This window comes from Marmota monax, unplaced genomic scaffold (genome assembly GCF_021218885.2).
Source record: "Marmota monax isolate L192 unplaced genomic scaffold, Marmota_monax_Labrador192_F-V1.1 WCK01_AAM20220418_F8-fsc00001, whole genome shotgun sequence".
Lineage (NCBI taxonomy): Eukaryota > Metazoa > Chordata > Mammalia > Rodentia > Sciuridae > Marmota > Marmota monax.
The window spans coordinates 21,654,828-21,668,568 of NW_026693777.1; the positions used below are offsets into that span (position 1 = coordinate 21,654,828).

At 36.9% G+C, this 13,741-nt stretch overlaps 1 protein-coding gene across 3 annotated transcripts in view; it reads right to left on the reverse strand.

Moving 5' to 3' along the window:
- Ppp1r36 (protein phosphatase 1 regulatory subunit 36) overlaps positions 1-13,741 on the reverse strand; it is a 33,461-nt gene that overhangs the window by 7,052 nt on the left and 12,668 nt on the right. For 2 of the 3 annotated variants that reach the window (XM_046461904.2, XM_046461903.2), the window contains exons 3-7: positions 12,486-12,572; positions 11,563-11,660; positions 11,399-11,465; positions 9,146-9,244; positions 3,827-3,961 (exon numbers count right to left, since the gene is read on the reverse strand). In XM_046461904.2, the coding sequence (XP_046317860.1) occupies positions 3,827-3,961; positions 9,146-9,244; positions 11,399-11,465; positions 11,563-11,660; positions 12,486-12,572 (486 nt within the window). The remainder of the gene's footprint in view (positions 1-3,826; positions 3,962-9,145; positions 9,245-11,398; positions 11,466-11,562; positions 11,661-12,485; positions 12,573-13,741) is intronic. The other variant, XM_046461905.2, reaches the window with a different exon arrangement.

Sequence of the window (13,741 nt, forward strand, 5' to 3'; positions counted from 1 at the left end):
TTGTCTTTTGCAATCAAACCCACATTTGTTCTACTTTAGTCTCGAGCATTTGAATGCAGCTAAAGATTCTCCACATGCTCAATGGTTTCTAGATTTGAATTAGCAGTACTTGATTTTCCAATGTTCCACTTATCTTTTTCTAAAATATAGGGGAAATTCAATAGTGTATTCAAATGGCCCAACAAATTAACACAACTGTCTAAATTGAACAATTAGCTGACAAACAACACTATGGTATAATTGCTTGAAAGGCTGAGCAAAGCAAAATTCTTATGAAAACACAAGAGTGCTTGTGGTACAGAAAGGATGCTGTAACGCAGTGGCTTTCAGACTCTTTAAATTGTAACTCACAGCAAGAAACATACTTAATATTGAGTCCCTAGAATACACACATTGACTGCTATGGTGTGAATCTGGTTTGTCCTTGCTGAAATATAAGCTGAGGCTTACTTACCCAAGGTGACAGTATTGAAAGGGAGTGGGACCTTTAAGAGGTGAGACCTAGTGGAAGATGGCAGTCACCACTACAAGGGATTGATGCTGGTATTATGGAGAGTTGGGTTGGGTCTCATAGAAGTGGATTAGTTTCATAGCAGGTTGTTAAAGAGACAGCCTGGCCAGGCACAGTGGCACATGCATGTAATACCTGGGACTTGGGAGGCTAAGTCCAGAGGATCACAAGTTTGAGACCAGTCTTGGCAAATTGGCAAGATTCTGTCTCAAAAAATAAAAAGGGCTGAGATGTGATTCAGTAGCAGAACACTCTGGGTTCAATCTCTAGTATTAGGGGGGGGGGAAAGAGCAAGCCTGCTTTCTCCCTGATTTCTTGTTTCCTTTCCCACCATATGATCTATCTTGTACACTGAATCCCAACATCTGACTCCTCTGTCTTCTCTATCTTCACTCTCTCTCCACTTCCCACCTTTGATGCTATCTGCCATGAGGTCCTTACCAAAAGTGAAGCTTGGTACCATGCTCTTGGACACCAGTTCTATGAGCTCATTAAACCTCTGTTATTTAGAGAATAATAATAGAGAACCCAGCCTCAAGTATTTTGTTAAAGCAACTCAAAACATACTAAGACATAGACACAAAAGTATCCTGAAAAAAATACTTATCTTTATTTCATATGATATACTTGATTTTAAAAAAAAATTAAAAAAAAATTTTTAGTTGTCAATGGATTTTTTTACTTTATTTATTTATTTATATGTGGTGCTAAGGATTGAACCCAGGGCCTTACACATGCCAGGCAAGTGCTCTACCACTGAGCCACAACTCCAGCCCCAGATATACTTATTTTTTTTTCAGTTGTTTATTGAAGTATCCCTGGACTATGGATTTCTATTTATTACTTTCACACCAGATATACTTATTTTTTAAAACTATTTTATTCTCTTCACAACTACATTGATTTCAAGATCTACCAATATGCTATGACTTGTAATTTTAAAAACAAATTGGTTTAGGAGCATTACCATAAGGAAAAGCAGGCTGTGGAAAGCCGAATGTGTAAGGACTATCTATACTTTTAAAAGATACAGAAAGAAATAATGACTGCAAGCCAGATGTGTTGGTCCATGCCTATAATCCCACCTACTTGGAAGGCTGAGGCAAGAGGATCAAAAGTTCAGAGTCAGACAGGGAAACTATATAAGATTATATAAACTATAAGACACTATATCAAAAAAATAAAAGGGCTGGGAATGTACTCAAAGATAGAGTAGCCCTGACTCAATTCCCAGTACTGGGGGGAAAAAATCAATAGGAATTTACCAAATTGGGTTAAAATGTTAGAAAAATTCAAAATCTAACAAGACATGTTACTGTGGAGAAAAAAATCATTAATAGATATTACTAGAAAGTTTGATATTAGTTAAAAAAATAAAAAGCTTATATTCATAGTTCATCTGATATGTTGTAACAGATTTCAAATGGAGCAAAGTCACATTTCTTTAAAATGCTAATTTTAAAAAATTAAAAAGAAAGATAATAAGTTTAACTCAAGAACCACAAGAACTTGTATGACTATCAAATATCAGAAACAAGGTGGACATGTTTGAATAAATACAAAACATTTTTCTAATGTTTAAACATATAAATATTCAAAAGAAAGCAACAAACTAAAAAATACAAATGATCAATCCTTGGTATAGGATGTAAATAAAGAAATTAAAAACTTTTCCAATTCCCCCTTGGTAAATGGTTGAAACTAAATGAGTAGGCAGTGAATAATTTTAAAAAGAAAAAGAGCAGAGACTCTAAAAGCCTGAAAAATATTCATTCATGTAAAACATCTTTAAGCTTTTAATATACCTTTAAACTATCAAAAATATTAAAATAATAAAACACAACACAACCAAATATGCTTATTGCTGAGGGCAATAAAAAAGGTTTTAATTTTTTTGAAATCACTTTTCCCAGCCTCCCATGCAGGAGGTCTGTGGAGGGCTCTGGATTCTTTTCAGTTGGTTGGTCTTGGTTGGTTGGTTGGTGAAGGGGTCTCCCTATGTTGTCCAGACTGGCCTCAAACTCTTGGGCTCCAGTGATCTTCCTGCCTCAGCCTCCCAAATGCTGGGACTATCAGCACATACCACTACCTCTGGAATGAACCTTTTTGGAGCACAATCTGGCAATATATTATGAAGAGCTTTTTAACAATTGTTTGTACCCTATAGGTAAATACATTCTGGGTAATAAGCCATAAGGAAATAGTCCATATGAACAAAATAATTTATGTAAAGCAATACAAACTACAATAAAACAGAAAAACTGAAACCATGTAAATGTTTACAAAAGGGATGGTTAAGCAATGGGTATACAACAGGATAACTCCAGCTGCTATGGAAAGTGATAAGTGAAATTATGTATGCAGAATAAGAGAGGAGAGCACACAGGAAATGTAGAACACAAAAAATACATAGGAACAACTGGGTAAGTATGTTCATGGACAAAGATATCTTTGAAAACATGGGGGATTTAGAGAGAGGTATATCATGTATTGTGTTCTTTTCCTATTGAGGGTTTTTTTTTTAAGTTCTGGCTATGGCCATGGCATGGCTCTTGGGCTTGTCATGAAACTGTTCAGGGGGAGATTTGGGGTTAAGGATCAAAGTTTTTCTTCCGGTGATCTCCAACTTTCTGGTGATGAGACCCCTTTTTAAATTTCAATTACAATTATGCAAACATTATCATCCTAAGACAAAAATTGTATTCCATAGACAGTGTTATTTTATAACCCCTACCTCTGCAGCTCTTCCTGGCAGTTGCAAAACAAGCAGACATTCCATCCCCCACCAACATTGGTCTATCACTCGGTATATACTAGAGGCCACCAGTAGCCCTGCCTAGCATAGGAATCCCTCCTGGTTGAGAGCAAGATTCCACTGAGAAATCAAGTCATTTAATCACAAGCAGGGGAGAATTTTTAAATATCAGCTGAGCCGGGTGTCATGGCACACACCTATAATCTCAGTAACTCTGGAGCCTCAGGCAGAAGCATGGCAAATCGAGGCCAGCCTTCGGGAATTTAGCGAGACCCTGTCTCAAAATAAAAAACAAAGGGCTGGGGATGCAACTCAGTGGTAAAACACCCTTATGTTCAATTCTGTACCTAAATAAATAGATATTAACTGAGATTCTGGGATGTCTTCCATACTCACTTGGCTCTCTCAAAGCAGACAACCCCCAGTGCTTGGGGCAGATTTTACCTGAGCCCAATTATTCTGGACAACAAAAAGGAAATGCTTTTCCCCCCAGTACCAGAAGTCAAATGCAAGGGTCCTAAGGATGTCACGATCTAATGGCATCTGGAGTGCACACTTACTTTCCACAGCACATGTGATGCTTATAAGGCATGCCCAACCCCAGCACAAGGACACAGTACTTCTGAGCCAAATATTTCTGTGCTGCTTCTAACTTACTTAAAACCAGCTCCATCTCTTTTTTCTCTACAAGGCCCCTAGAGGGAAGAAAAAGACAATATGGATTAATTTGAGTAAATGCCTATTAATTAGCATTTTTAAAGTCTGAATTATAAACTTTTTTGAAAGATATACTAGTGAGTCAACACACCTGACTTACCAATTCATTTGTTTTATTTGAGCCATGACATAGGAAAATCCTCAAAGTCCCTTAAATCATTATTAATCACTAGAATCAGCAACTCAAAGTTTATGGTCAATTTTCACTTGTTTATAGATAGATTCTTTTTGCTATCTATGGAGCCTCAATTTTATATACAGCTAGTCCTAATATCTATAGAACAGCTCAACTAACAAGTGACCCATACTGGTTGCTGAGGCAGCTGGCAGCCTTTCTTTCTACTGTGTTCTCAAAGCTGCTGTAGAGACTCCTTGTCACCTCAGCTTTCCCCGTTCCTGGTGTTTCTATTAAGCTTGGAGGCTTCAAGTACAGCACTGGGCCACTCTCAGTTCTGAGTTTAGGTGTGTTGCTAAAGAGGCATTTGTGGTCTACTATTCTGGGAACTTGGGTGTCAATTATAATAACATTGCTTCCCTGTGAAAACACAGCCCCAGCTCCAACTGAATTGCAAATGATCTTTGTAAAAGACAGTCTTTTCTTAGGTTGCAACATGTCTGAATCCTAATTTTAAATTTTTTTTGCAGCACAATAGGGAACTATATTCTTGACAATACATTCCAGTGCACTGTTAATCACTAGATACCAAATGAAATGCACAGTAAACAAAAACAAATTACTATCCCTTCTGAGGTTAACCACTACAATGACTAGATGAATATATGCTGTGAGGGGAAATGGTGACTTTAAGGATAATATGGCTGTTTCAGAGCACAAAACATTATTACACATGATAAAAGGCTTGGAAATCACTAGAATAAAATGAGTTTCTTGAATAGATAAAGTGGGCTCCAACTTTTTAAATTTTATTTTATTTTTTAAGAGAGAGAGAGAATTTTTTAATATTTATTTTTCAGTTTTTCGGTGGATACAACATCTTTATTTTTATTTTTATGTGGTGCTGAGGATCGAACCCAGCGCCCGGCGCATGCCAGGAGAGCGCGTTATCACTTAAGCCACATCCCCAGCCCTAAATTTTATTTTTAATTTGTTTTAATTAGTTATATATGACAGTAGAATGCACTTTGATACATCATATATAATGGAGTATAATTTCTCATTCTTCTGATTGTACATGATGTAGAATCACACTGGTCATATAGTTATATACAAACATAGGGTAATAATGCCTGATTTGTTCTATTATCCTTTCTAACCCCATACCCGCTCCTCTCTCTTCACTCCCCTTTACCTAAAGTAACTATATTCTTCTCTAGCTGCTCCCCATCATGGATTAGCATCCACATATCAGAGAAAGCATTTGGCTCTTGGTTTTTTGGGACTAGCTTATTTTGCTTAGAATTAAGCTCCATCCATTTACCTGCAAATGCCATAATTTCAATCTTTATTAAGGATGAGTAATATTCCATTTTTTTAAATCTATTCATCTGTTGAAGGGCATCTGGGTGGTTCCATAGTTTAGCTATTGTGAATTGAGCTGCTATAAACATGATGTGGCTGCATCACTATATAAGCTGATTTTAAGTCCTTTGGGTATAAACCAAGAAGTGGGATAGCTGGGTCAAATGGTGTTCATTCCAAGTTTTCTGAGGAATCTCCATATTGCTTTTCATAATTTTTGCACCAATCTGCATTCCCACCAGCAATGTATGAATGTATCTTTTTCCAGTAGGCTCCAATATTAAGTGTCCAAATGCCATGTAACCCAAACACACCCCTCCACATGAGCCCCAATGGCCACATCACAGTGCCTGTCTCCCTGCTTCCTGCACCTTCAACCTTCCTTTGTCAAAGCTGCCAGAAGCTAATAGCCTTATTTTGCTGTAATCCCAGCAGTTTGGGAAGCTTAGGCAGCAGGATCTCAGGTTCAAAGCTACTCTCAGCAATTTAGCAAGGCTGTGGGCAACCTTGTGAGACCCTGCCTCAAAATAAAAGGCTGGGGATTTGGTTCAGTGGGTAAGTGCTCGTGGGTTCAATCCCTGGTACAAAAAAAAAAAAAAAAAAAAAAAGAAAAGAAAAGAAAGAAAGAAAAGAAAAAGAAAAATTCTATATCTGAAAAACCATTCCCTATAATGTTTCAGCCTTTTTACTTCATTCTGAAGCACTGCCTTAAACAGCCATAAACACTAAATTAATAGTTCACCTGAAATAACAAGTATATTCTTTAAAAATGCCAGGGTGCAGCTTAATGGTAGAGCATTTGACTAGCATGGCCCTGGGTTCCATTCCCAGAACTATTAAAAAAAAAAAAAAAAGTAAATGACAAGAATGACAAATTTTGCTGAAATTGATGCTTCAGTAAGAGAAAAATTTTGCTGAAATTGATGCTTCAGTAAGAGAAAAATCAGCATAATGCTGTGAAATAAACATCTGAAAAGAATTTCAACTGGAGTGTGGTGGTGTACATCTGTAATCCCAGTGGCTCAGGAGGCTGAGGCAGGAGGATAGCGAGTTCAAAGCCAGCAAAAGCGAGGCATCAAGCAACTCAGTGAGACCCTTCTCTAAATAAAATATAAAAAAGGGTTGGGGATGTGGCTCAGTGGTCGAGTGCCCCTGAGTTCAATCCCCTATACCAAAAAAAAAAAAAAAAAAAAAAAAAAAAAAAAAAAATTTAAAGAGCCACAGAAATGATCATATTAAACCTATGAGATTTAACCCAGGCACCAAAATATGCAACCTTAACCACTGTAATAAATTACCCCGTAATAGCTAAAGTCAAGTCATTTACTTTATGGAAAGTTGTGCCACCATTAAAAATCATAAAGGAGATCATAACTTGAAAAATGTTTATGGTACAGTGTTTATAAACTCAGGCAAAATTGTGTCTTGTTCAGAGCTATAAATCTTGATTCTGAATGGATGAACTCTGGAAACAGACCCATAGTTGATCAATAGAAGGTGCTGGGTGTGGTTAAGCACAGGCTTTTGAGTTAGACCTGGGTTCTAGCCTCATCTCTACTACTTAGTAGGTATGTCATTTCAACAAATTACTTCACCTCTCTGAGCCTTAATGTTTTCATCTTTAAATGGGGAATAGCTTTCTTTTTCTGGAATTAGGGCTTTTAACCATCTAGTATCATCTAAATGCATCTCCCCCTGCCCTTGGCTACACAATTTACTTTGCTGTATTTTTAAAAAATTTTTTAAATTTTAATTTGTTATATATGACAACCAAAGACATACAATTCATATTACCCATATACAGCACAATTTTTCATATCTCTGGTTGTACACAAAAGTAGAGTCACAATCTTCGTGTCTTCATACATGTACTTAGGGTAATGATGACCATCGCATTCCACCATCTTTCCTACCCCTCTGCCCACTCCCTTCCACACCCTCCCCTTTTCCCCTTTGCCCTCTCTAGAGTTCATTTAATCCCCCCCCACACACACAATGCATCTTTGACATCTTTCTCCATTTCTTTCTGCCCTCCTCTCACAGGATGCAAGCTTTCTTCCCAAGTGTGACCACTGGGTTAAGAGAAGACACTATCTCGTTTATTTCTGTGCAACACTGTGAATTAGGCACTATCATTATCCCTATGCTAGTTGGACTGAAATCAATTTTTTTTCTGTGCTGATATCACATTGCAATCTATGTTTAATTCTAAATAATAAGTAAATGGACTGACTACTGGAAAGCCTGAAAATGAAAGGTTATAATGCTTTTTTAGAATCAAACCCCAGAATCAATCATTTTAAGGCTTTGCTTTTGCTCATTTCTGTAATTGATTCCTTCTAAGAAACAGTCTTACACCTCCATGTTCTAAAGAGTTTTCATGCATTTTAAAAATAACTAAGGAATCTTTCTTTTCTGTTACCTGTTAATTAAGATATAAAACAAATTTATTTGCTAGATTAGCAATAAGCCTCAAAATTAGAAAAGACCATACAAAATAAGCCAAAATACCACCAAAGTCTAATAAGTTTCTACTTGGGAATAGTAAGAATCCTTGTACCTTCGAAGCTCACACTTGCTTTAGCCCTTTTGCTTGCTACCATAGAAACACTGCATGCTCTGGCTGTCTTACTGTGAAAGGTTGCCCTGAAACAACACCCACATTGCACATTATGATAGCTTTACGGTAGCAGCAGTGTTTGAATTATTTATTTGATCCTTTACAAAACTGCTATCCAGAAACTATTTCTCTATCCATAAAATGTTTTTCAAACTGCTTGATTATATACAGGAGTTTTGCATTTCAAAATACTCTGTAGCAAGTTAATGGCTCTATTCAACATTCCTAACAGCTAAGTCACTGGGTTGGTTCCACATGTACGAGGAGGGCAGCTGGGCACTTGGAAAGTTCCATGCTTGTGAAAGGTCATGGCCAAGTCTGCAAGGCATTGTTCTGCTGTGGACTCCAAGTTCCCAGAGCTTGCTCCTGGGTGTATATCTCTAAGCCACCTCTGTGTAAAGCAATTAAGTTCTTTACAAGTAGCCTAAGAAAGTTTGGGGTTTTTTCCTGTGATGTCATTTTGGCCAAATCTGTTATTTAAAAAAAAAAAAAATCTTAACTTTTTTATTAGATGCTTACAAACCCTTTAGCAAGAACTTTTGTTAGCATATAAAGCATAACAAAATAAATCTATTTCTGCACTACTGGATATGGTAGCTACTAACTACATGTGGCTGTTGAGCATTTAATGTGGCTAGTTTCAATTGAGATATATTGTAAGTATAAAAGACACCAGGCTTCAAAGACTTATTTCATAAAAAAAGTAAAATATCTCATTAATCACTTCCTAGTATTGACTACTTGTTATAATATTTTCCATTCATAGGGTTAAATAAAATAACTTTTAAAACTAATTTAACCTGCATCTTTTAAAAATATGGTTACTAAAATTTTTTAAATTACTAATGTGGCTTTCATTAAATCTCATTATTGGGTACTGTTATTCTTTATTAGTTGGAATATTTTGTTGTACGGAATACCCATTATTCAATGAGCTTTAAAAACAGGAAAAATTCTCCCATGTACACCCAAAAGATTTTTAAAATTCCATTATCTCTTCACCTTAGATAAAAGTTACTTTTAAACTGGCTATGATAAAAAGCACTTACAGAACTTACTTACACCATATAGCTTTGGGGCTTCTTTTCCAGCGAGTTTTTTTCCAAGTAATGAGATAAATAGTACAATAATGCCATGAGGAAATTGTCAAGAGTCTTATTTCTATGAAGAAATTTAGAAAACAGAAAGAAATCAACACTAACCTATTTCAAATATGAGGTTTTTCATAAAAAATCTGGGCATAGGACATGAGTAGAAATACATGTTAACATGCCTATCACACAACTAATTTACTTACCATTTAAGATTCTATTACACTACTGAAAGTTAAGAAATTCACTTTTTATATAAAAAAAAAGATTTATTTTTGGAAAGTCAGACACTAAATTCTTTTTGTTTCTTTTGTACTGGGAATTGAACCCAGGGATGCTCTTCCATTCAGCTACATTCCCAGTCCTTTTTTTTATTTTTTATTTTGAGACAGGTCTCACTAATTTGCTGACACTGGCCTCAAACTTGCAATCCTCCTGCCTCTACCTCCCAAGTCCCTGGGATTACAGGCTCCATTGTGCCTGACTACTAAATTCTTACAGTTGTGCTTATTAATTAAATTTTTAAGAAGTTCTTACCATACAAGTAATATATATCCATTGTTTAAAAAATGTACAGAAATTGGGGCTGAGGCTGTAGCTCAGTGGTAGAGAGCCTGCCTCACACGAGTGAGGCACTGGGTTCGATCCTCAGCACCACATAAAAATAAATAAAGATATTGTGTCCAAGTACAACTAAAATATTTTTTATTATTGTTCAAAACATTACAATGCTCTTGACATATCATATTTCATACATTTGATTCAAGTGGGGAACTAAAATATTTTTTTAAAATGTACAGAAATGTATAAAGTAAAATATTCTCTCTTCTATCCTACTCCCTCGTGGTGACCGCTATTAAGTCTTTGGAATGAATTCTTCCTAAACCTTCTAAAGCATAGGTGTTTACATATAACATCCTCCCCCACCAATATGTATACATATGTATAAATATATGCCTTAAAGTGTTTTTTTTCTATAGACATGATTTATTGCCACTTGCTTTTGTCACTTACATGTGTAGTGTGGACCTCTTTCAATGATGCTATGTATAGATGTCCCTTATTCTTTTAAACAGCTGAATATTCTCTCTTAAATTACTTAACTAGTCTTCTGTTGAAGGATATTGATGTCTTTTTAAAATATTATAGACAGAAGTGAAATTGTTAGAACACAGTACACAAGCATATTAAATTTTCATGTTTTGCTCTCCAAAAAGAATGCACAGATTTACAATGCTATCTCATTTTTCAATTAGAAGGTATTGTTTTCTTTATATTTTTATCAGACTTTTACTACCTTCTTTCTAGCCCCCAAAGGACATTCTTACTCTGACATGCTTTCTTTTAACTGCACCTTTAGAGCAGGATGAAGGTGACTATTACAGATTTTTTTGTCAAGATATTAATAACTACTTATCTAACTTTGGGTTTCCCCAGAAAAAGATCCTGAAGCAAAGAACTGAGAGTAAGCAGATAATGCAGGACGTGATCTTAGGAAACATCCTATGGAGAGTGGAAATGAAATAGGAAAAGGAAGGAAGCCAGTGAATGGGGTGTTATCACCGTGAACTAGTATAATTCAGTTCTGCAGGGGCTCTGGGAGGTTGTATAGAAAATATCATATAGAAAACAACTCTAAGGAGTTGTCCTGCTTGCCAAGGTCAGTGCTCGGGCCAAGTGGGCCCCTGAAGTGGAGCAAGACCTGAGGGAAGAGTCTCAGGTATTCATCACAAGCAACCTGCACTGGAAATCTGAGGGGATGTAGGAGAAGTGCCTATAGCATTGGGTGCCCGACTCTAATAGACCAGTCATATGTGCAGATGCCAAGAGAAGCCCAGGCACAGACAGCCATAGAAAGGAGACACTATTCTTAATTTTGTAGCTAAGGGAACTGATGTTTAGAAAAATCAAGAAACATTCTACAGTAAATGGGTACATTCTGTGAATGGTATATAAATATAGTGCAGTCTGCATGGAACTCTGGCAACATGCACTCTGTACTCCTTGCCTTGGGACTTTGTTGGGGTTTCCTGTGGGCTCCTGTGACTTTTGGATTCCTCTGCCAGACTTTTTGATTTCAGTCTTTGTGACTGAGTGATGAGTTGATGGTTTACATAGAAACTGCTTCCTGCTGTTTCTCTAAAAATCAGATCTATCAGCACTTATCAGATGAAATTACTGCAAAGTAAAGGGGAAAAGACAATGTCTTGCAAGCATTACACACCTCATAAACGTTGTAAAAGAACAGATCTTCTGCATCTCAGTATCTTGTAGCAAAAGCAAAGCAACAACTGAAAGGAGAGAAGATGGGTAATTGAAAGAGAGACAAAGTGCTGCCTTAGAGGTTCATACCAGGTAGTGTGTAAGAAGGAGGGAACAGCTACTCACACTTAACATCATCCAGTGTAACGTTGCCCTGCTGACCTCGTTTCTCTAAGGCTTTCGCTGACTTATCCTCTCTTGAAGAGAGCCTTTTATCTGTCAACCTGTTTTGGAACAACAGCATGTAGTAGTGTTTTTTTGTTGTTGTTTGTTCGTTTATTTTTTGGTACCAGGGATTGAACCCAAGGGCATTTAACCACTTAGCCATATCCCCAGCCTTTTTTATTTTGAAACAGGGTCTCACTAAGTTGCTAAGGCTGGCCTTCAACTTGCAATCCTCTTACCTCAGCTCTTGAGCCACTGGGATTACAAGTGTGCACCACCATGCCCAGCCCCCAGTGTTTTAAAAGGTTTTAGTTGTATCTACTCTATCTTGCAGTGTGTGAATCATTTACTATAAAGTAAGGAGATCCTCAGAGTTATGCATGGGTTTCATTTAATGAAATATCATTTGGGGATGTGTCTTATTAAACATTATATTTATTATGCTAGATGTAAAAGGAATATACACTGTCTGATATGAAATGTACACATAGGGCTGGGGATGTGATGCAGTGGTAGAGTTAGTTGCCCAGCATGTGCAAGGCCCTGTTCAACCCCTAATATCATATGTACGGTACACACACACACACACACACACATATATTCCATCCAAAAGAGATCATTTCAATCATCTATTTCTGGATAGTTACAATATTCAGATTAAAAGAAAACTAAAAAATTGAAATGTACTAACAGCCAAGTTATTTCAGATACATTTATAGGGATGATTTGTAACTCCCACTATAATTCTGAGGTAGTGCCTCATTTTTCCTTTATTGGTACTGCATTTCAGCCTGAGATAATGGAACTTAGAGTTTGTAAAGACTTAAATGATTCCACTGAGAGGCACCATTGGCAGAACTGACATGGATGAGAAGTGAAACCACCTTTCTGAAGCGGGGCCATCAATTTCAGCAAAGTGAACGGCTTTGCCTTTCTTTCCTTTTTCCTTGAGTTCTACTGAAGATATAAAACTGCAATAGAAATGAGATGATTAGTAACTTGATGTTTTCCCAGGGAAAAACTAATCACATCATGATCATAACTCATACAACCTTAGGATGGCATATATTATGAGCAGAGGCCAAATATTTTTGGGCACAACAGTGTTCCGTTTATGTATTTATACACAGAATGATTAAAACTTCAGATTTTACATTAGGCTCTCAGCCTCAGCAGCCTCCACAATACTACCATACACAAAAATTTCTATCTAAAAATCTTGTAGTAACTTCTCAAGAAGCAGAAACCTCACTAAGTTTGGAGGGATTTTAAAAATTTATCGAGTACTTGTTATGGGCCAGATGCTTTTAGGAACAATCTTATTTATTTATTTATTTTTGGTACTGGAGATTGAACCCAGTAGCACTTTACCACTGAGCTACATCCCCAGTCCTTTTTATTTTTAATTTTGAGACAAGGTCTTGCTAAGTTGCTTAGGACCTTGTTAAGTTGCTGAGGCTGGCTTTGAACTTGATCCTATTGCCACAGCCTCCCTAGTCGCTGGGATTACAGGCATGTGCCCATGCCAGGCAGCACAATCTCATTTAATCCTCATAGCAACTCTATGAGAAAAATAATATTAACACCATTTTTATATCTGGGAAAAACTGAAGCTTAGAAAGAGATTAAGTAACTTGATTGAGATCACATAATAAATGGCAAAGCCAGGATGGGCACCCAGGTTCTCTAGCCACAGAGCTATGGGCTTAGCCACCAGGCAATCCTGCCCCCAAGAAGTCATCTTGGTAATTTTGAACCCCTCTCAAGAACTTGCCTGTCTCCAGGAAGTTTTCAGAACCCTTTACTTGACTCAGGGTTTCCTTACAGGCAGTATAAGACTTATTAGGCAGTAATGGATCTAATTAACAAGAGACCTCAAAAAACAACAAATTTATACTGAGGCCCCTGAGACTTTTGTCAGCAATTGCTGACAGTGAACATGAGATGGTATCTGATTACAGCCAATGCACGCTCTCAGAATATCAGCAAATGCTAACAGGAAAATAGAAGTCTTTCAAAGATCAGTAGGATATGGTTCCTACCTTAGAGAGAATATATTTTCCACAACTGTGGTGTTTGCTACATACATTGGTTTGGTGGCCCAGTGTGGGTTATGAATTGCTTTTCTGCTTGGAAACAA